Consider the following 21933-nt stretch of genomic DNA (forward strand, 5'->3'; position numbering starts at 1 on the left):
TTCTTATTTCAAAATCAGTTCGCAACATTTCTACGTATAGTTTGGAATGAAGACAGATGCAGAAGGCGCTTGAGAAACTGTTCTATTTACCTGCCGTTCATTGTTTGCTCTCTGATGCCTCTGGGATATATAGGAGTAAACTACCTAATATTGATTTACTGTCTGATAATTCAGCAATGTATCTGTGGATTGAACTGATCTCGTGATTAAAATACTATAGAGAACTTTTTTCTTTGCACAATAATGATAAAATCCTTGTGAAAGTACACTTTTATCATAACGATATATAATTGTCTATATCAAATATTAAGCAAAGAACCACTATTTATTTTCTATTCAACAAGCTTAGAAGGGCACGTAGAAGGGCAAAAATTGTACGACATATACTTTCTTGTCGCCTTTTTCCTATCTGAATCAATAAAAATTACAAAACTGTTGTATGAATGCAAACTTGATCCGTCGCTTGTCAATAAGCCGATACAGGAGGCAGGGCACACATCGGACCAGAGAACTTGTCTGGATCAATATCGATCACAGGTTCAAGTTTTCTGTTTTATTCTCTCTTTACTAAAATATTTTTGTGGTATATTTTGCCACCTGTTACTCCTGCTCTTGAGTAAAAAGTATTTGGCAGTGCGCATGCGCGAATGACAGTTTACATCTGTCAAAAGAGGCTGCAAAGTTGAAGAGAAGTTGATACTTGAGGTAAAACTCGATCATGGCAACGTCGTTGGATAAGAGTTCAAACTTTCTGCGGCAATTCAGAGATTTAAAAACTCGAGAATTTAAACTTCTCTCAGCACAACAGTTTATGGAAGTTTGGAATCATTATGATACAGATGGTGAGTATAGAAGATACAACATTGTAACTTTATATTGAACTTTATCTAAATATTACCTGTCGATACCTGTAAGTTTTCGTTTGAAGGTAATGGATTTATCGAAGGAAGCGAACTCGACAGTTTTCTCACACAGCTGGTGACAAGCATTAACACCCAGGATATTGGACCAGAGGTGAGTATCACTTGTAGTCAGTCAAGCGTTGCAAAAAAAGACCTTTTCCTCAGACAGCGTTATTTATTTGTCATCATTTGTGGCCAAAAATAAGTATGAACATTAATGACAATCTGTCTGCGGCAAGAACTATGGAGCCGAGAGTTGACTGTTGTTGTGTCTCTGTCTTTGAAGAATGTTTAACAAAGCAGACGGTCGATAAAGTTAATTAATTATGTGTCATGACAGTGACACAATATGCTAATATTTGCATGTTTGTTCTCTTAACTATTAAAGTGATGTGTAATTGAATAGGCCACGATGACATTGTATCCTGCTTCAGGCTCCAGCTAGGCTATTCGTACTCAAAGCAAAGATAGTTGAGATATGTTTCATTAGTAGGGTCTTAAGGCAAATACAGCACACCCAAAGCACAATCAGAGAGTCTGTATTTTAATATTTGCAAGAAATATCACAGTAAAATATCTGCATGAAAAAAAGATTTTTATTTTCTTGAAATACATGTAATACTTACTAACTGTGCGTCGTTCCGGTTGATTGAACTTCTATAATTATAAACCGAGAATCAATTCTCCATTTCCTAAATTCCGACTGTACTATGATTTATCCCAAACAATGCCATCGATCCATTCCGTTTGTCATTAAACTTAGCTTTTTGAAAATGAATAATGACTTCTCTTTCCTGTTTGAAGATCAGATAAAAAAATAAAACAATTATCCTCTCATATAATACGCAAAATGTAGGATTAATAATCGGAGGAGAGATGGAAAGGTACAAACTACGCCATCTGGCGAGATCTCAAAAAGTATTTCAGAACGCAACGTAATTGAAGTACTAGTAACTAAAATGCTAGCATCATATACTCTGTAACTTATTTAACAGAACAGAAGGAATTAGAAAACAAGCTACAGTAAAATATATAGAGCAGCTTAATCATTTTGTCCATCATTTTTTTCTGATTAGTTTTTATTACATTCTTTTGATGGTAAAGGTAAGGTTTTCGTTCACTATTGATTACAATATACACTGACAATTCTTAAAATGAGCCCGTGAACAAAATTTCGCACCTGTGGCTTCCACAGAATTCTCTAAAGTAATTAACAGTGGCGGAAAAAGGATTGCTTAACGATTTTACTTGCTACAAAATGTCAATTCTGGTCAATAAAACTCAATGTTGGCAAACAGTTGGCACAAATTGCCAAGGTTTAAACAGCGACGATCTTTTGTTTTGTTCAAAGCATCATAAAAACATGTTTAAGAAATTTACTTATTTTGAAAGTGAACATTCATTCATTAATTTTTCTTTGTCATTTGGAAAGAAGCGTAGCTGAAATAATTCAGGGGCTACTAGTAACATCATTCTGAAGAAAATCCTTTTTTTCATTTTGCTGAATTTTCGCCACTAAAGAATTGTCAGGAACATTCAGATTCCATGCTTTCGATTGATACATTGCATATGTACAGAATTTAATGGAACCACAACGCCTGATCCACCTCCATCTTATCTTGTAGAAACTTTAATTTAAAACAATGTTTTAATATTGTTTTCATTTCGTCGTAACTTGCATAGCATATTCCAGTTCATGAATTACGTTGTCAACGTATTTGTGTATATTATGTATTTCGGTCTCAATTTCCTATCGATATGATGCAAACTTTTCAATAATATACACATCAAAAATAATATATTGTCATTGTATCCAAAAGTAAGAATTTAGACATTTTTAAAATTTAAATCTAGAAATTGTACATGTGTGCGCCTAAAAGATCTGTAAAGTTCTGGACTTGCAATACAGTTTTAGAAAATGCGATGTGTTGTTGAAATAATATCAAATATAGATTAAGTCAGTGTTTAATTAAGTATAAACGCCCAGTGTACAAAAGGCACTTGTGTATTTTAGTGGCTTTTAAGGCGATCAATTCTCATAGTTTATTTAATAACAATGCATTGTTTGAATTAGCAGAAAACATAACAAAGTTTTGTATATATTGCATCAATCATTTAAATTTTTTTAAAAAATGAAAACCAGATCTAGAATATTTACTACCGCCATTTTATTTTGGGATGGTTGACCTAGAAAAGAAATATTGAATGGTTTACGTGTCAAGGCCTGTAGTTGAATATACTCCAAACGAACAAAGTTATAGGTGCTTAGGTTCAAACGGTATTAATTAATCTATCAACTGCACGCATAAGCTAACAACAGATAGACATAAGAAATCTTTTATATCAAATTAGTTATAGGCTTTAAAACATGTTTGAAAGTTTTTTTTAAAAAGTAAAATGTATCTCTGCAAAGCAATCTCGTTTAAAAGTGGAAATAATCGCAGTTTTGCTTTATCGAAAATCGATAGATATCGCATTACCGAAAAAAAATTCTTATCAATTCCGAAAATATTTATATATCATTTCCGAAGCATTGACAAGTCAGGTAAAGTTCACACACTATTGTGAAAACACAGAAATGCACATTTCTGTGTTCAAGATTAGAAGTACCTGTATAATTTCGGTCAGCACTTGGCCATGATGCTCCCTCTCTCTCTCTTTTCAAATGTGACCGGTATACAGGGGATGCTTACTCCTCCATGGGACCTGATCCCACCTCTGATGTTTTCATAGGTCCGTGTTTACTCACAGTCTGTATTGTTTTATTGGATTTTTTGAGCATGATTACTTTTTTCGTTATCTTCATATTTGATGCAGAACCTTTCTATTTTTATATATTTACTGAGCAATAAGAATTACAAAAAGATACTTCAGACAACTTAATTCACTGTATGCGTTCTTGAAGCCATTCATGTAATATCAACATTCATCTATCTATATTTACTTTTTAAAGATGTACTACGCTTTGCATTCATTATATCGCTTCCATTTCTGTATGATGTATTTGATTTTTGCCGCTGGACTTGTTTTCAATATATATTTCTCCTTCACGCTAAGACAATTATCTTTGATAAAATCGATATTTTTAAAAAGTACGAGAGATCAGAGAGCATCATTGTTTTGTCAAAATGGGAAGAAAAAAAACTGACAATCAGTAAAACTTTTAATCTTTCCATAAAGGATAAAACTGCTAGTATAGTCACCATCAAGCTGAAGTTACTTTTATTTCGGATAAAACAAAACGAGAAATGTTTTTATGGAAGCGAAATCAATGTTTCTGAGGCACCTTGTCATTTTGGTTCTCTAAAGAAGTCCTCTAATTGATAGCACCGTTTGCTACCTTTCATCACAGAAGTGCATCATGCAAGGAGTCTAATTACTGTTACCGTTTTTTTTTCTTTTGCGATGATTTTTTATTTGTAAATACCTTGTAGCAAATCGATTTTAGAAGCAAGCTTTTTAAGTCTAGATGAGCTTTACATTGCTTTCTGTGCAGTAAATTTGACACCCTCCTTTTCTCATTCCATCAAATATATCAGACGCCCTTGGTGTTTCGGGTCCTGGCTAAGAATCAATACAACCATAGATTTCTATCCGTTGTCGACAGTTTATGTATTTACCATTTAGAAGACATATTTTGTCTTGGATGTCCATGTTGTTTTAGTTGGTTTATTGTTTGTTTATATCCTTACATTAATATTAAATCTAGTCTGTCTGCGTCAGAAAGATATGTAGGAATCAGTGCATTCTAGCAAATATGGACAAAGTGGAAGAACTTTCTCAAAATGTGATAACAGTGTAGCAAATCACATAACTTAATGAAGAAGTATAGTTTAGAAAGGAGTAATTATTATCTATATTCTGCTGTTACGTAGAAACATGCATTGTTTAAGTTTGAAAATAAGTAAATAAAAAAAAATGATTAAAAAAACTAATATGGAACATCAGTTCCTAAATATAGAAGTCAATCGACTGGAAGCAGGATTATTTGACTGCTTATCGTTTGATTTAGATTGAGTTGTTTGGTATAGCGTTTATTTAATGTGACATTAAGGGAACTAAAGTTGCAATGGATTGACCTCAAAATGGTGTTAACAAATCCTTCAGGGACCAGCAAGACAGAAATATTCCAAGAATCTTAATATAAAACGGACCTTAGATCTAGTGTGATTCACTGATAACTCCGATATAAGAGACATATGGATTGCGTTGAAACATTAAGATGGCAATAGATCAATGAGACAGAAAGCAACTTGAAGGGCATCGTCTTCGTACTTTAGCGACATCAAATCTAGCCTTGCTTAAAACGATAGCCCAAACAATTGTTTACCAAAATCACATATTTACCATAAAGAAAAATCATTACAATTATTACATAACCAAAAAAACAAGATGTGTTTGTGAAACACTGATGCCCCCGTATGGTAGCTTATGGAGAAGGTTAAAGTTTCTCAAATGCAAGTCAAACTCCGGGTCAAAAGATAAAAAATGTTGGTACCCAAAGAAAGGTCTTGTCTCGAGGAATATACCGGTGAAATATGAAAACCCTAACACCAACCGCTTAAAAGTGATGGCGAAGGTTAAAGTTTTTCAAAAGTAAGTGAAACATCATAGTCAAGGTCAAATGGTGCTCAAGGGAAGGTCTTGTCACAAGTGATACACATGTACGTGAACTATGAAAGCCCTAGAACCAAATGTTCAAATGTTACGGCCAAGGTTAACGTTTTTTCTAAAGTAGGTCATACTCCAAGGTCAAGGTCAAATAGTCAAAGTTGTTGCTATCCAAAGGAAGGACTTGTCACAAGGTATATACATGTGAAGATTGAAAGCCCTAGCACCAACTATTCAAAAGTTATGGCTTAGGTTAAAGTCTGATAAAATTTAGCAAAAATGGGTCAAACTCCAAGGTCAAGGTCAAATTTGATGGTACCCAGAGAAAGGTCTTGTCACATGAAATACACATGTGGAATAGCTCCAACCAATCAAAAGTTATGGGCAAAGTTAAAGTTTTTGCGGACAAACAGACAGACAGACAGATAGAGAGACAGACAGACGGACAGGGCAAAAAGTATATGCCCCCGAAATCTTCGATTACGGGGGCATAAAAATATATAACTATAAAGGCACAAATCTCAAATGTAAGCTGTTAATAAAATTCTCCAAGTAACCAGTATTAAGGTCAGTGTTGCTTTAGTAATTAATAGACCAATGGGTCAAAATCTTAACCCCAATATGATATTTTAAAATTCACCACCTCCTGATTTACCTATCTTATCAAACAACAAAATTTAGGCATTTAAGCCGAAAACGATTTATCCTTGAAAAAAATTGTTGGAGTGGCTGAGATGCGTAGTACCGAAGCAAGTCAAGTATATATTTCTTTTCTCAGAATGAACCGTTTGAGGATAGAATATTGCTTTCAATTTCATAACATACTCTTTGGGTCCCCAAGTTGTAATACAAGTCCAATATTTAAATATTAGACTAAGTCATTCTCATTTAAGAAGTCCAATGGTTTGAGAAATATATGGAGATAACGAACAGTATCCAAGCTCAAAAGTCCATTATACAATACAAAATAGGAGCAGAGCAAACACGGACCTCCAAACATCAGAGGTGGGATCAGGTGCCATGGAGGAGTGAGCATCCCCTGCCGACCGGTCACACCCGCCGTGTGCTCCTTGTCATGATCGGGAAATAACGGAGAAATCCGTCGACAATTCAGTGTGTAAATAATGGCCTAACAATCAGTATGAAAAACGTCAGTCAGCATTTGACTCAATGATAAATTGTATTTGCTGACAAGGTAATTGTATCGACCATAGAACTTACGAAATGATGACTTTAAACGAGACAGCTGATATTCTTGTTTCATCAACTTATTTGTCAATAATTTACCTCGTTTTAAAAATTGTACATACGTAGAGCATGCTCTTGCGTATCGAATCAACTGAGAGATATATACCCCGTATGCAGGTGATGAAGGTATATTGCTGCATAAGTAAGGGAAGTTGACGATTGAAAAGTTAAAGTCATCACGTTTATCATAAAGCTTGGTTGTTAGATTACCATTAACGTCTTTTTCAAGTAAAATTTCCAAATATGAAACAGATGTGTTAGACTCTGTGGTATCTTTTATCTCAAGTTCACCAGGATATATCGTATCGACATAAGAATGAAAATAGCCATTGTTAATTGACAATACGTCGTCGATATATCTAAATGTCGAGTTGAACGCCACAGCAAGTGTTTTCTTCTTTTCACGTACAAGATTTTGGACAAATTCTGCTTCATATGAATACAAAAAAAGGTCTGCTAATAACGGGGCGCAATTGGTACCCATTGGAATTCCAATAGATTGTTGGAAGACCTGGTCTCCAAAAACCACATAGATATTGTCAATCAGAAACTCAAGCATCTTTTTAATGTCAACTTCAGAGTACTTGTGTGTACAATTAGAATGTTTTTTAACAAAATAATTTTGCAAATGACCAATGACAAGGTAAGTATATTTACGAGTTCCATTTTTATTGAAAAAGCAGCTGTCAATGATATCAAAAAGCCTGGACTTTAATTTATCGTGCGGAATGGTTGTGTACAAAGTTGAAAAGTCGTAAGTTTTTAAGCTGTTGATTTTGGTAAAATCTTGTGATTTCAAATTTTCCAAACGTTCCATGGAATTTTTAAGTATCCACATCTGATTTACACCACTTCTCGAATATATTGTTGCACAGTACTCTTGAAGTTTCTCCTTCACCACTGTTAATATCTTAGTGAGGAGTAAAGACAGAGGCTTGGTTGAACATTTACTGGAACCCGCTATGTATCTTTGTTAGCGAACTTAATCAGGTATCTCTCAAGGAGCCCAAAGTTGCGCAACCAGTCCAGTATTTCATACATGTAATGGGTTAGATAATACACTCTCTCGGAATTCAGGAAAAGAATTCTTAAAAAGAAGATGGTGAACATGACGAGCGAAAAGCCTATAGCGTGACAAACATGAAGGTGAAAAAATTAAATCTCAATTATATCAAATTTCCTTGATATTTCATCTAACATTAAAATATACTTAAAATATACTTTATGTAAAATCCCTACAATTGGCAAAAAGATTGAAATTATTTGCCTATGAAATAGCATATACACACTAAAGAGGGCAAAAGAAAGTCATTTTCTCCTACTATAACACTATTTTTCGATTTGAGTGGATCTTCGCTCTCTATTTTTTTTTTAATCCTCAAATTTTTCATAAAAATGAACATTTTTTGCTTACCAAAAATATGGAGCAAAGACCCACTATACCTAAACATTCGCATCTTTTCGAAAAATACTTGAAGTCCATTAAGTCAAGGGTCATATCACAAACATGATTTAAATGCCACTATTCATCAGGACTTGTGTAGTCTAGTGGTTAGCGTGCTAGTCTCGAAAGAAAATGATACTCAGGATTTTTATTGTAGGGTTCGAACCCCATGAATACCACATTATTTTTTAATAAAAGAATAAATTTTTGCCAAGACAACTTTTCCTCTGAAAAGTTTTATCATAATTTTATAAATTTCAATAATAAGAACTTTACTCTAAATACTAAATTCACAAACTGAACATTATTTTTATAGATCTGAATCGGCTTTCTGCACGCTATGTTCACCCATCTCCTTTGGACCAAAAAAAAAATGACGGCATGATAATAATTGGGAGGACCTTTTCACTACACCATCCAGAATGATCTAGAAGTCCACTTATCATTACACCTCATCTTGAATATTGACAAAATGTGTCGATGATAGGAACATAAAAATTATAATTGTGCTACACAAAAATACAAAATTCAAAATGCGAATGCTTTTAGTAAAACAAGAGAATGTTGCAAAATCGATATGTAACCTTAAAACCATAAATTTTTCTCCGTAAGAATACAGACCCCGGCAGTGACTTTCAAATGATAGATTTGTAAACTCTGGTTCTATTGACAGGCCTTTTTACTGATCAAAGCGGAATAAGATTTTTAATGATGGGTGGCAAATTAATAATATTTTCATTTCAACAGAATTCTTGACATTAGTTTTCACATGGGGAAATGGCATATCAATAGCTGCTTGTAATCGGATTACTATCACAAATAATGTCATGCCTTATCTGAAGAGACTGAGTATTTCACTAATACTTTCATAAAGTGGCGAAAACTTAAAGCTTCATTAATAAATATAACTAGGAGTAATGGAAAAAGAAATGAATAGCAGTTATTACACGATTCTGATCGCTATCATTATGCAATTCATCCGTGTAATTGCATGGAAATCATTGGCATCGTGTTACGTTTTTTGTTGTTCAATAAATGCACGGTGAGTGAGATAGTCTATTAACAGGATTAGACTAGTTTGATCCCATCAGACTTTTACCTGACTGGACTGGACCAGTTTGAGCCAATCAGACTCTTTACAGGACGAGACCAGTATGATTCTATCAGACTCTTATTGGATTGGGCTAGTTTGATCCCATCAGACTTTTATTGGATTGATTGGCCTAGTTTGATCCTATTAGACTGTTTACATGATTAGACTAGTTTATCCTATCAGATTCTTACAGGATTAATTGGACTAGTTTGATCCCATCAGTTCCTTTACAATAATGGACTAATTTCATACTATCAGACTCTTCAAAGGATTAGAGTAGTTCGATCCTTTCAGACTTTTTACAGAACTGGAACTAGATCGGTAAAGCTTTACTCTATAAGACGTTTTTTGTAGGATTGGATTGGACTAGTTTGATCCTACAGACTCTGTACAGAGTTAGAGTAGTTCATCCTATCAGGCTCTTACAGGATTAACTGAACTAATTTGATTCCATCAGACCCTTTACAGGATTGAATTAGTTTGATTCCATCCGACCCTATACAGGATTGGACTACTTCGATCCTTTCAAACTCTTCACAGGATTAGAGCAGTTGAATGGAGTATTTCGATCCTATCTGACTCTTTTCAGGATTAGATCAGTTCGATCCTAACAGACTCTTTACAGGAATGGACTAGTTTGATCCTATCAGACCTTTTACAGGAATGGACTAGTTTGATTCTATCAGACTCTTTACAGGAATGGACTAGTTTGATACTATCAGACTCTATACGGGATCAGAGCAGTTCGATCTCATCAGACTCTTTACAAGAATGGACTAGTTTGATCCTATCAGACTCTTTACAGAATTAGAACAGTTCGATCCTATCAGACTCTTTACAGGAATGGACTACTTTGATCCCATCAGACCCTTTACAGGATTGAAATAGTTTGATCCTATCAAACATTTCACAGGATTAAAGCAGTTCGATCTAATCAGACTCTTTACAGGAATGGACTAGTTTGATCCTACCTGACTCTTTACAGGAATAGACTAGTTTGATCTTATCAGACTAGTTTGATCCTATCAGACTCTTTACAATATTAGATCACTTCAATCCTAACAGTCTCTTTACAGGATTGGATTAGTTTGTTCCTATCAGACTCTTTACAGGAATGGACGAGTTTGATCCTTTCAGTCTCTTTACGGGATAAAAGCAGTTCGATCCTATCAGACTCTTTTAAGGATAAGAATAGTTCATGTTATTGGACTCTTACAAGATTAATTGGACTAATTTGATCCTATCAGACTCTTTACAGGAATGGAGTAGTTTGATCCCATCAGACGTTTTACAGGATTAGAGCATTTCAATCTAAACAGACTCTTTACAGGATTATAGCAGTTTGATCCTATATCAGACTCTTTACAGGAATTGACTAGTTTGATACTTTTAGTCTCTTTACAGGATTATAGCAGTTCGATCTTATCAGACTCTTTTATTGAGAAGAGTATTTTAGTCTATCAGACTATTACAGGATTAATTAGACTAATTTGATCCCACCAGACCCTGTACAAGATTTGACTTCTTTGATCCTATCAGACTTTTTACAGGATTAGAGCAGTTTAATCTTAACAGACTCTTTACAGGATTAGAGCAGTTCGATCCTATCAGACTCTTACAGGAATGGACTAGTTTTATTCTATCAGACTCTTTACAGGATTAGAGCAGTTCGATCCTATCATACTCTTACAGGAATGGACTAGTTTTATTCTATCAGACTCTTTACAGGATTAGAGCAGTTCGATCCTATCAGACTCTTACAGGAATGGACTAGTTTTATTCTATCAGACCCTTTACAGGACAGGATAGGACTGGTTTGATCTCCTCGGATTCGTTACAGGGCTGATTTTGTTTTGTCGAAACAGAATTATTACATTCCGGACAAAACTAACTACATATAAGACTCAGCATAGGAGCGGAATAAATTATTTGTATAAGACAAGTCTAGATCCATGTGCCATGTTTATATATTAAACTCTTTAAGAACTGCGCAATCGAGTTCTATAAGACGCTTAACATGATTAAATAGTTAAAGGTACGTGACTCTTTACATGAATTGGACTATTTTATCAGCTCTATCTGATATTGTTTTTAGAAGTGAGGCAGATTCCTTCCTTTCAAATTTAATTAAAAAAAAATAGGTTCAAAAGAAAAAAAAATGTATTTCAAATATACATGTACTTTCTTTTTATAGTGCTTTTACAATTACGATTCTTCTCATAATGTTATACATTGTAAGATGTTTTTCCAAAGCAAAAACTCGCTAAATTGAAAACTAATAGAGAACAATTATTTTAAAAAAACCTTTGGGAAAAAAAGACATGTATAGCGTGTGATAACAACACTCATTACAATATTAACGAAAATAAAGAAATTAAAATATAAATAAAACTATAATATCTGACATCGTCTTTATATAAAGGATCGCAAATGGAAAATATCAAATAAGTTATATATGCCAATGATGGTTCATTATTATTAGAATTACAGAACCGTCTCATAACTTTGCAGTGGAGATGTCACTTTTATCAATACTTGATTGAAAGGAAGACATTACAAAATTATAGAAAACAATGACTTCTCTGTATATAATAGAAAGAAGAAGAAGTAACAGTATATATTTGAGGATAATTTGATAATATAGGTATTTCACTGTGTCTATTGAGTTCAATTCATCGCACCTCGCGGTCATCAGTTATATTGACCAACAAATGAACCACAGCTGGTGGTATAGACACTGATATCGGATACGATTATTTGATGTCGAGACATTGGTATCGTGGTGTTAAAAAATATACATTATACAATATCTATTTCTGTTGTGTAGACTTGTGATTATCAGGCTTAACTAAGCACAGGATTGCCCTTGTTTTCCACTTATCCTTTCAAAATAGTGTACTTTTTATGCAATATTCTCACCTTTATCAATGAATAACACTATATTTAATTAGTATGAGTAAGGACCCTTATTTTCTTCTTTTCTGTTCTGTTCTTTTCTGTGTGTGTGTGTGTGTGTGTGCTGATATTGCAATCTGACATCATTGAAAGTCTACATTAAAGAATTTCATATGTTCTTTGGTACATATTATTAGCAAAATTGTAAAAAAAAAAAAATGTATTTTAATTACGTATTATTTTGTTCGTGCAGATTGAAAAAAAAGGTATTTCTTGATAGTGTAATACGAAAACGTGATTCATAGTTTGATTTCTATAAAAGTATTTAAAAACACATTCTGGAATTCAAAATTAAGTTCAAATATGGGTAGATACATGTACATGTAATTCATTTATTAATGCAAAAACTATAATATTGTTATTTATCAATGGAATTATTCGTTGAAGAAATTACTTTTATGTCACCATTAAAATACATAGTATTTATGTGTCCTTGTATATCAGAATACAATAAATGGACTTTATCATGTCCAAAAAAAAAAATTAGTTTTAGTGAGTATGTAAGAGAATTTATATTTTAGTAACAAGTAAGCTTTAGGTACATGTACATGTATATCTATAATCAACAGCATTCAGCATAATCAGTCTATTAGGCATTGATTTTCTCATCAATTAAAGCGCCTGAAAGACCTAAGTGTTTGTTTCTTTTTTTAGACCTTATCTGACCTTACCTGATCTTGGAAATAGAAATATTAAGCAGGAAGATTATTAATAATAAATTGATTTTACTTGGAAGTCTGGCATGAAATGGAATGTTAAGCACAAGGTGGTGCCCTTCAAAAGACCCACTCTTTACTAGATATGTTTAAATATATCAGAAATATTACCAAACCGCTATATAACACAATGAAACATTTATTTTAGAAATGAAAAAAAAAATGTTTCAGGTTTTGTATAAATATTCATTGCAAATCCCAAAATTAAGAGAAATGCATTTGAAATAAAGAATATTTTTAAAAAGCAATTAAAAACTCACAGAGTAATGTACTTTATGACCTAGTACTAGCTTAGTTCTTTTCTGTATAAAACCATACATCTCTATGACCTTCAGTAGGATTATTATTGTATGAGACTCCGGATACCGACACAGTATCAGCTGGCAAATCTAAAAAAAATAACATACATGAATCAACATTTTGGCTTCTGTATTATTTGCAGTTGTGGCATACCGATCTTCTGATGTTATACAAATATTGACCAAATACACAAACCCATTTTATTCTGGTCCACATAAGATGAAGTCAAATATTCATAAAGGCGGTTGTGAAGCCCTTATTTGACGGTGGCCATCAATATTATATATGAATTTAAAAATTATGTTTCATCACCGGATGTGTCGTGGAAGGGATTTAGAGTGAAAATATGGTAGAAATTGCTACTCTAAAATCCAATCTTGTTACTGTTTCAAAGCTTAATACATAAGCCCTAAAAGCGTGACAATAGAGAGAAAATTGATGAATGCTGTTTTTTAATCTTATCCTGATTAAATCGAGTGGTGGAATATTCTTGAATGTTGGTTACCGAAAAATTAAAGTCATGTTTTACAAGAATAGTTAAGAAACCATGTAATGAAGTTAATAGCCAATACTTCTTAGTAGTGACATAAAGCGTTCATATCATAAACCCTTTTTAAAAGTGAAAACTTCCCTTATTTAACTTTTGTATAACTAAGGGATTGCTAAATGAATTTCATAAACTTTTGGAAATTATCATGATTTTTGTGGAATCAGCGAAAAACACACTATCAGAATAATACATGTTCGACCCCACTAAGGCTTGACCAGTTTTTATTGCTTACCATATAGGATATATATATCGACTCAGTATATTCCTGTGAGCTTGAAATTAAAGATACTACAGAGTCTGACACATCTGTTTCATTTTTGGATATTTTACTGGAAAAAAAACGTTAATTGTAACCTAAAATTGTAACCTAACAACCAAGCTTTATGATAAACGTGATGACTTCAACGTACGTACGAACAATTTCTAAAAGAGGCAAGCTATTCCAAACAAGTTGATGAAACAAGAACATCAAGTCTCGTTTAAAGTCATCATTTTGCAAGTTCTATGGTCGATACAATGACCTTGTCAGCTAATACAATCTATCATTAAGTCAAATGCTGAGCGACGTTTTTCATACAGATTTATTACGCCATTTATTTACACACTGAATTGTCTACGGATTTTTCTGTTTTCCCAATCATGAGCACACGGAGGGTGTGACCGGTCGGCAGGGGAAGATCACTCCTCCATGTCACTTGATCCCACCTCTGATGTTTTAGAGGTCCGTGTTTGCTTTGCTCCTATTTGTATTGTTTCAATGGACTTTTGAGCTTGATAACTATTCGTTATCTCCATATTTCATAGTGACATGTTCCAGAATCTTGTATTTTAATGGAGAAAAAAAAATGGTAATTCTGAAAAGTACAAAATTAAAATTAAAACCTCAGATCTTGTCTGAAGAGATGGTACATGTTAATGAATATGCAGTTTGGTGACCTTGTAACCCCTACATAAAAAAAGGCCTGGTAAACATAAAGTATGGTTTTTGAGCAAATTTCACCTGTTCACCGAAACAATGTCACGCGAATATTTTATTTCAGCAAACTACATGTATTATATTTCATGGATATTCATGAAAGCTGTGTACGCAATATATTTATGTCGACATTACGAGACTTTTTTTGGCACTTTCTTGAAAGAAATATTTTTTCCAAGAATCTGAAGCATATCTTCATCACATGTATTGTGAAAATACGCAAAATTACTTACCTTCATCATATATTGTGAAAATACACAAAATTATTTACCTTCACCATGTATTGTGAAAATACGCAAAATTATTTACCTTCATCATGTATTGTGAAAATACGCAAAATTATTTAACTTCATCACCATGTCTTGTGAAAATATACAAAATTAAAGACTTTTTATTACTTTTAAATTGTTTAAAATCTATATTTCATAGAAACTGAAACAAAAATATTTAAGAAATGAGAGAAGATAAGAATGAAAAACCTTTTTTTAAAGAAATAAAAGAGGAAAAAAGTACATTAGCGAGATGTAGTCAGAAAAGTATACACATTTTCAGCTTATTAATCCCTAGATATCAGTGCACTCATGAAACAGTGAAAACCTCAAGGTAAATGACATTAAAGTATATAGGGGATTGCAAAGAATCGTCTTAAATGTTAGTAGTCCAAAACTATCTATTAATTCGATATGAACATTAAGATGCTGTATCTAGATCTACATAAAACTGGTTCGCGAGTATTAAAAAACACTATTTATTAATTTCGTTAGATACCATCTCGAAAATCTCTACTTTTTTATGACGCCTGCACAGATAGCTCTGTAAAAGGTTACGCTTCGCCAATATTTGTAGGGAGAGTAGTTCCAGAGAATAGACACTGTATGGAGTTTTGCAGTATCATTTTGTTCGAAATTTTGCCGGTTTAACAAAAGAGGTACGCACCTTCTGGTGTTATATTACACAGTCATACATATAACATTCTTCCTGTGGTTCATCATTTTAAATTGCTTTTATGGATGCAGATAAGTCATGGAGATTTTTATGGAACCAGATTTTTAAAAAAAAAAAATAAATAAATTTTGCATATTAAAAAAAAATTAAGAAGAATTTTTGTAAGTTGTCAAAGATTTGCAATTTACAGCATTTCGTCAATAAATGAAATTTATATATTTTTTCTCTCGGAATATTAAAGCTGTTTTCATTGGATCACATTTTACAAAAAAGACAATTGAAATCACAAATGCAAGTCTTACCTAAAATTACTGTAATTTTGACACATTTATTTTACATGTATTTCAGGCAGAGTAAGCAATGATTATGTATTTTTCATCAATATATACATGAGCAGCTCTTCTGATCGCTGATTGTGGTTATTGAGGTTATTTAGATTTATACCAGTTGCAATTGTCGATTCATATATGATTGAATCGTTCGTGTCAAATCCTATTTTACTGAACTAGATTTAAGTACGAGTCAAAGAGAATAATGGAATATTCTAATATTAATGGGAAATCTAGTTCTTAGGATTTGTAGTCACACATTCCATTGATTCCATTGCAGTACTCGTACGAAGAAATATGAACAATAGTATGTTGGGAAAAGTAACCATCCAACTGAATTAAAGACCAAAAAACCAGAGGCATATGTTTTATTTAAAATAATTATTCCTATCCATGCATTTACTATGTGTTTGCTCATATTTTTATCGATAAAACTTGCAATTTAGAACCTGGTAAACGAAAGGTCTTTTGGATCTCAACTTTAGGTGATGCAGAATTTGAAAATAAAATCAAACTTCTCAACAGATTGAGAAGAGAAGAATAACATTTCTTAATGAATTGATACCACAATTTTGCATTTCATGAGGCAATTGACTTGACAACTGTTATGTTTTTTCTTAGCGCTTTGAGAAATCAGAAAATTCTTCTAGTATTTTAAAAACATCAGAAAAGTACCATTTTGGCTGTAGTAAAGCAAAAAAAAAAAAAAAAAAAAAAAAAAAAAAAAAAAAAAAAAAAAAAGTCAAAAGATAGTCAAAAGACTTTCTATTTTATTTTAATTACAGAAATTTCAAAATATTACGCATTGGTCCCTCAATGTTTTGTAATGATGAAAGTTGTGTAATGTTTTGTAATAAGACGCTGTATTTTGATTCAAATAGAACTGGTACTCGGGTATACAAAAACCCACGATTTAAGAATTTCCCTTTTATGACGCCTGCACGACGGCAAGCCACAGACACACACTACAGTATCAGTAGTCTCAGAGTTAAGATTCTATATGGATTTTTGTCCGGTATTTTGCCTGTTTCACAGATGTTGTCCGCACCCTGGTATCATACTATGCAGTCGTATATAGAACTTTCTCGTTTAAATGGATTTTAAGGGTGCAGAAAAGGCAAAGAGGATGTTAAAGAAACCATGTAAGAAGACAAATTTTGTATATTAAAAAATAATAACGAAAATTTGTTTTTATAACTTGTTTAAAGATTTTCATTTCACAGCCTTTTTTTTTCTCTCTCTGTGAGCTTAGTATTTCTGAAAGCTCATTCCACTCGCTCTGGTTATTCTTTTTTCCAAAAAAAAAAAAAAAAAAAAAAAAAAAAAAAAAAAAAAAAAATTTGAAATAACAGACGAATAAATCTTTTTTTTTTTTTTTTTTTTTTTTTAAATACTTTAGATTAAATAAATTTTTTTGTTTTTTTTTTCATAACAAATACACAAATACACAAAAACTTTCACACACCTTTTCATACATGTTGGAAAAGAAGAACTGAAGTATATACATATACACATACATATACATACGTATACACATACAATATTTATTCAAGAATAATATCAAAAATTAGACACATGAAATAGACATTTCCAATCGGACCATCTATTTATGTAAAATGTATTTTCTGATAATTTCTCTTCTAAAGTATAGTAATTATATAAAAATCTCAAAATATCATTGAAAACAATACAGAATTTTTTCTGGATTGTTGAAATAAGTATTTCTTCACTAACAGAATTATCAAGTTTATAGCTACATGTATATGATCCTTTTCAAAAATACCAAAAATAACAGTTTTCACATCAAACTCAATTCTTTTACCAGACTTTTGAAAAATCCAATCTGACAATGCTAACCAAATCATAGAAACATGTGGACAGTAAAAAAAATGTTTAATTGTTTCTGGTTCTAATTCACATAATGAACAAAGTGGAGAATTTTTAATTTTAGACATGTGTAAGTATTTATTAGTACCTAAATTTCTATGAATAATTCTATAATTGAACCATATCAGTCCTGAATCTTTAGTTAAGTATTTAAAGTTTGTATAAATATGTTTCCAATTCAAATCTGATTCTAACTTAAATTAAATCAATAGCCCATTTGTTTTCACAAATAGGTCTGTGCTGTATTTTTGACATTAAATGATCATAAATAATTCTGGATCCTTTTTTATTCTGACAAAGTATTTTTAAAAATTCAGGTTGGTATGATTTAACTTAAATATTTTTTGACAATTGTTTAACATTTGGCCATGAATACAGAATTGCCTGCTTCAGTCCCTCATATGTTATGAATGGCATCTTAATTAAATAATCATTTGTGATACTTTCATAACTAATAAAATTGCCTTCTGTATCAAATAAGTCATGTACTATGTGAAACCCTTTCTCATACATTGTCTTATAAAATACATGTTTATTTTGAATCTTTATTTTATTATTATACCACTAGGGTTCACACAATATACTAGTATCTAAATCATTAAAATCAAACTTTCTAAAAATTCAGCAAAATAAAGCAAGGTTTCTTTCTAGAAAATATTTTGTATGATTTTTGCCCTTTGTTTACAATATTCAGATCCAACCTTACATAGCTTATTCATATTACATCCAGTTATTTCAGAAAAAATATTTATCCAGTTTGAATTATTTGTAAATATTCTTCTAATCCATGTTAATTTTAGGGATTTAATAAATGTTTCTATATTAGTCATCCTGCATCCACCACTTTCAGAATCCAACTGTAATGTTTTTCGAGATATTTTATCAATTTTATTTCCCCATATGAATTTATACAGAGCTTTTTCAAGTTGTTGTATCCACTGCACACTTGGTTTCGGAAGAGATATAAATAAATGTGTAAATTTTGATAAAAACAAACTTTTTACTACTGTTATTTTTCCTAATTCCTAATGATTTATTTCTTTCTGAATAAGTTTAAACTTATGGTCAAAATTAAGCTCTTCCATTTTTTTTAAGATTTACAGTATATGTTATGCCTAAAACAGTAAATGGTTCAGTTGTCCATTTTAATCCTGTATCACTACATAAAGTATTTTCTGTATTAATTTTAGAGCCAATCCAGATTGCTTTTGTTTTTGAAATATTAGGTTTTAATCCTGAGAATTTTGAAAATTGAAAAAGAAGATCAAGTGCACTTTTTAAACTCTTTTCTGATCCGTCCAAAAAAAAAGAACTGTGTCATCTGCATATTGTAATAAACAGACTTTTTCCTTCCCTATTTTAATGCCTTTGATATTTTTTATTTTGTCGCATCATATGTCCTAAAATTTCTACACAAAGATTAAATAAGTAAGGAGATACCGGGTCACCCTGACGACAGCCCCTGCCAATTTCGAAAATTTTGAAAAGATACCATTTTGAATGACACATAATTTAGACGAATAAATCTTACCTAAAGATGTTGTATTGTACTTTATGATGCATTTATTATAATTTTTATTTAACACATAGTGAGATAAGTTTAATAATCAATATATTTGCACCTTTTTGATCATGAACTTCATGTATGGTGGTATAAATTTATAATAGTTGTCGATTCATAATCAGTCTTGTCGTTTCGTATTTCATTGAACAAGATTGAAGACGATTCAATGAAAATAATAAAAATATTCAAATATTAATGGTAAATCTAGTTTTTCAGGATTGTTATCACAAATCCTATTGATTTGATAGTATTAGTATTCTACAATGAAGCATAGACAACAGTAATTGTTCCACGGAACTTAAAAACAGTGGCATACTTTTAAATCATATTTGTGTATTCATGTACTGTGTTTGAACACATGAACGCATTTTTGAAATAAGACTTACAAATCAGAATAAGGTACGCTGTGGGTCTTTTGGACCTCAACTTTAGGTGAGGGAAAACAAATGAAAGCTAAATTTAGCCTTTTTGACTAGCAAATGATTGATATGAGAAAAATAACATTACTCAATGAAAGATATTACTATTTCATACTTTATGGCGTCATTAATTTGACAATTTTCAAATATTTTTTATTGGAAGTTTGAGAAATCAGCAATTCTAGTATTTTGACCTTAAAAAGTATAATTTACATACGTCGCCTACTCCAAACTTATGTTTTATCAACAAAGCCGTATTTCTTTAGCATGAAAAAGCTTGTATGCGACGAATGTAGACACAGTTCTAACTAAATATCAGTAATAATCCACCCACTCCCTTTTAAAAAATATTTATTCAAATTTTTAACTATTACATATTACTTCCTTATAACATTGAAATTATTCTCTCAGATTTTAATATCATACAAGTTCAGCCGCTGCTTGAGTATAGTTGAAATATTTTGAAAAAAAAATAATAGAAAAATTATAGGAAAGAAGTGATGATTCAGTTAATCTGATATGGCTTGATTCCATCGGGATTTTTCTGTTCGATAAAGACAGCAGTTTCTACTTTCAGTTCCGAATATGATTTTTCATTGTTTTCCAATTTGACATTTGTGAACGCTATGTAAATTATGGCGAGTAAAGGCGTTTATGCATAGTGTTGTTTCAATTTGTGCACTTTTCGCCTAAGAAATGGTTTACTCTTTTGTCATTTATGTTCCTTAGGTCTTACAGACTGAGCTGAGCTTTTTTGTTTTTGCTTTTTTTTGTGCAAGACAGGCGAAGACAAAACAATGGTGTAAGAATGAATAATGTCATTTATTCAGTAGATTACGAAAAAATATATCCAAAATAGGGATGTAAATAATATTACTACAGTATTACATGTGGTGCAATCCTGACACCCTATTAACCACAAGTATGATATAAAAGTATGCAAAATATATGTACACAAAAACACCAGACAGAGGTCATTAAAATGTTAATATGATCAGATAAAATTTTAGAATTTCTGTAATGGGCATTACTTACAGGTCACTTACCAGAGTTGTCTAATTTATGCCAACAGAACGTAAATTAGGGATCCTGAGTAAAATGACTTATCTACAAACATTTGGTAAAAATCCAAACATATCAGTATGTTCGATTCATATCACTGAAATAGTATGCCACTGTCCTAGAATGAGCCTGTTTGATGAAAATATTAAGGTAAAGCATATTGGAGCATATTGTCTGCACAGTTGAAAAGATTATACATTTGTTTAGGGTCATACCTGGAGGTCAAAGGACAATACGCACTACACGAAAATTTGCTACCATTGCATCCTTTGTGTTTCACAGACATGTTACATTGTTATCAATTAACGATTTACCAACAAATTTCATAGTTTTCGGGAAAATGTAATCAAATTATTTAAAAATTTACATAAATTCATTTATAATTTTAAGATAAATAATTTATGTTGTACAAAAGCCGGATAGGCTCATTTCTGAGAGGATTAAAAAATATTTAACTAGTAGTTAACTCGTTATAACGAGTTAGTATCTCATTATAACAAGTTAGTTATCTCGTTATAACAAGTTAATTATCTCGTTATAACGAGATCACTAGCTCGTTATAACGAGATACTAACTCGTTATTTTAGGAATGACTCTAATTCTTGGCCAAATTATTCGAGTATAACCTGGTTTGGGTCAGTTTACGCTGTTTTATAATCCGCTCCGCTTCGCGGATTATAAAACAGCGTAAACTGACCCAAACCAGGTTATACTCGAATAATTTGGCCAAGAATTAGAGTCATTCCTTATAATTTAATTCTAAAATCATTAAACAACTGTGGGTGTAAAATTTCGTTGCTTTTTATTAGTTCAAATTTGCCGCTCAATAATACAACCCTAGTAACGGAAGTGATTGGAAGCGAGGGGAGGTAAAAACTGATACATAGTCCTAGCAGCCATGTTGTTTGTTTACATGTGGTAAGATCCAAGTG

General features: G+C 31.9%; 1 protein-coding gene across 2 annotated transcripts in view; it reads left to right on the plus strand.

Moving 5' to 3' along the window:
* The first annotated feature begins 542 nt into the window (after window positions 1-542).
* The window catches only part of LOC133197501 (calbindin-32-like), a 35972-nt gene continuing 14581 nt past the window's right edge, over window positions 543-21933 (plus strand). The window contains exons 1-2 of one of the 2 annotated variants that reach the window (XM_061333575.1): window positions 543-842; window positions 929-1014. In XM_061333575.1, coding sequence (XP_061189559.1) covers window positions 719-842; window positions 929-1014 — 210 coding nt within the window. In that variant the 5' untranslated portion in view covers window positions 543-718. The remainder of the gene's footprint in view (window positions 843-928; window positions 1015-21933) is intronic. The other variant, XM_061333576.1, reaches the window with a different exon arrangement.

The sequence above is a fragment of the Saccostrea echinata genome, unplaced genomic scaffold, assembly GCF_033153115.1.
Source record: "Saccostrea echinata isolate AGI-Se365-2 ecotype Australia unplaced genomic scaffold, CSIRO_AGI_Sech_v1 ptg000030l, whole genome shotgun sequence".
Lineage (NCBI taxonomy): Eukaryota > Metazoa > Mollusca > Bivalvia > Ostreida > Ostreidae > Saccostrea > Saccostrea echinata.